The 3,030-nt window shown below is 36.3% G+C and overlaps 1 protein-coding gene across 1 annotated transcript in view; it reads left to right on the top strand.

Moving 5' to 3' along the window:
• Positions 1–3,030, top strand: part of BRCA2 (BRCA2, DNA repair associated) — a 59,949-nt gene that overhangs the window by 14,338 nt on the left and 42,581 nt on the right. The window contains 1 exon segment of the mRNA XM_023520613.1: positions 1–3,019. This exon segment is cut by the window's left edge and continues 7 nt beyond it. Coding sequence (XP_023376381.1) covers positions 1–3,019 — 3,019 coding nt within the window.

Raw genomic sequence — 3,030 nt, 5'->3', positions numbered from 1 at the left:
ATTCTAAAAAAGCTGAGCTGTTGTCACCTGAAAAAACCACAACAATAGCATCACCTTCTGTGACGGTACAGTTCAACCAAAACACAAATCTCACATTAATTCAAAAAGAACAAGAAGAGACTACTTCAGTTTCAAAAATAACTGCCAATTCAAACTCTAAAAAACTTTTTCAAGACAGTGAGAATGATTTTGTCTTTGAAATAACTACTGAAAAGAATATGCCCGTTTTAGAAAATTTTAAGGAACTTCACGAGGCCGACCTTGGTTGTGTAAGAGGACCTGTTCTCAAGTCTGCCCTGGTGGTAGATCACAAACAGGCATCCAAAGGGTCTGTTATTAAAGGTTTTGATTCATCAAATAAAATCCATGATCTTACAGAGAAGGACAGAAATAACGTAACACAGCAACTAAAAATGACTCTCAGTGAAGATTCAAAATCGGACATCTCCTTGGATATAGATGAGAAATCAAGCAGAAATGATGATTGCATGGACAAATGGGCAAGACTCTCAGATCCCATTTCAAATCACAATTTTGGAAATGGCTTCAGAACAGCTTCTAATAAAGAAATAAGACTCTCTGAGCACAACATTAAGAAAAGTAAAGTACTCTTCAAAGATATTGAAGAAAATTTTTGTACTGACTTAGCTTATGTTGAAGTTGTAAATATCTCATCGTTAGAAAATCAAAAGAAACTAAGCAAACCTCATGCACTTAATTCACAGTCAACTGACATTGGATCTGGGTGTGTGCAGAGTAGAGCGTTTGTTTCTAATAGTGAATACAGTCACACGACTCCTCCAACTTTATCTTTAAAGCGAGATTTTACTTCAGACCATAATTTAACACCTAGCCAAAAGGCAGAGATTACAGAGCTTTCTGCTATATTGGAAGAATCAGGAAGTCAGTTTGAATTTACACAATTCAGAAAATCAAGCCACATGATACAGAATAATCCATTTGAAATGCCTGAAAGCCTGATGCCTGTCTTGAACGCCGCTTGTGAGGAATGGAAAGACGTTGATCTTCATCTCACAATCAATGCCCTATCCATCGGTCAGGCAGAGAGCAGCAGGGAATTTGAAAGTAAGCAAAAGTTTGCTTGCTCGTTGAAAACCAACTGTAACAAAAGTACTTCTGGGTATTTAACAGATAAAAATGAAGCAATGTTCAGAGGCTTTTATTCTGCTCGTGGCACAAAACTGAATGTTTCTAGTGAAGCACTGCAGAAAGCTAAGAAACTGTTCAGTGACATTGAGAACATTAGTAGAGAAACTGATGCAGGAATAGATCCAAGGAATTTATTTTCAAATAAATGTGACCATTCCGTTGTTTGGATGTTTGACTTAGAAAATTACAATGATAAAAGTCCTAATGAAAAAAATAATAAATGCCAACTAATACAACAAAATAACACTGAAACGACTACTGGTGTTTTTGTTGAAGAAAATACTGTAGGTCACAAGAAAAACACAGAAAATGAAGATAACAGATGTGCTGATGCCAGTAGAAATATTTGTAACTTAGGAGAATCTGATAGCAGTGATTCAAGTAAAGATGGTACAGTTTATGTTCATGAAGATGAAAACGGCTGGCCACGTGTCGATCAGCACAAGGTACATGTAAAACCACCTAGCCAGTATACGAGGGAGGGGAACACTCAAGTCAAAGAGAGCGTGTCAGATTTGACGTGTCTGGAGGCTGTGAAAGCTGAAGAAACACGTCATGTTAATATGTCAGCTAAAGAACAGTTAACTGCTAATACAACAGGGCAAAACATCAAATATTTGGATGTTTTGGATATATCCTTTCAGACTGCAAGTGGGAAAAAGATCAGCGTCTCCAAAGATTCATTAAATAAAGTTGTAAATTTCTTTGATCAAAAATGTGCAGAAGAATTGAATAACTTTTCAGATGCCTTGAATTCTGAATTACTTTCTGGAATAAATGTTAACAATATGGACATTTCAAGTCATGAGGAAACAGATATGGTTAAAGAGAAAACATTGAAAGAAAGTGACCCCGTTTGTGTTAATAATGAATTACCAGCTCTCCTACCAGGACCAAAATGTGAAATCGAAAAGATCAAAGAACCTACCATGTTGGATTTTCATACAGCTAGTGGGAAAAGGGTAAAAATTGCTAAGGAATCTTTGGACAAAGTGGAAAATCTTTTTGATGAAAAACGATATAATAGTGAAGCCACTCATTTTAGCCATCAAGGTACAAAGATGCTAAAGGACATAGAGGAATGTAAAGAAGGGCTTAAAGTAGCACATGAGACGGTTGAAATAACAGCTGCCCCAAAGTGTAAAGAAATGCAGAATTCTCTAGAGGAGAAAAAATTTGTTTCTAACAAGACTACCATGCTGCCTGGGCTCTTAAGTGATAATTTATACAGACAAAATGAGAATCTTAAAACGTCAACTAGTACCTCTCTGAAAATTAAAGTACATGAAACCATAGAAAAAGAAACAGCAAAAAGTTCCACAACTCATTACGTAAATCCGTCCGTTTGTTCAGCCACAGAAAATTCCGTGTTAGCATTTTACACAGGACATGGTAGAAAAATTTCTGTGAGGCAGACTTCACTGCTCGAAGCAAGAAAATGGCTTAGAGAAGGAGAATTGGATGATCATCCAGAAAAAACAAATGCTGCCAAGGTTACATGTTTAAAAGAATATCCTGAGTATTGTGTAGAAAATCCTTCATGTGGAAATCACTCAAACAGTGTTATAACTAAAAATGACAAAAATGCCTCTGATAAACAAGATTCAGCTTATTTAAGTAACAGTAGCATGTCTAACAGCTCTTCCTACCATTCTGACTTTTGCCATTCCGATGAGATATATAATAAATCGGAATCTCTCTCAAAACATAAAATGGGTAATTCTGGTATTGAGCCAGTGGTGACCAATGTCGCAGACGGAAAAACCACTGGTTTCTCAGAAGTGAAATCCACTGTGATAGAAGCACACACATACCCACAAACTGTAAATGAAGATATATGTGTTCAGAAATTCGTGACCA

This window comes from Pteropus vampyrus, unplaced genomic scaffold (assembly GCF_000151845.1).
Source record: "Pteropus vampyrus isolate Shadow unplaced genomic scaffold, Pvam_2.0 Scaffold272, whole genome shotgun sequence".
Classification (NCBI taxonomy): Eukaryota; Metazoa; Chordata; class Mammalia; order Chiroptera; family Pteropodidae; genus Pteropus; species Pteropus vampyrus.
The sequence above is the reverse complement of the archived record's forward strand: the minus strand, read 5'-3'. Positions and strand labels throughout refer to the sequence as shown.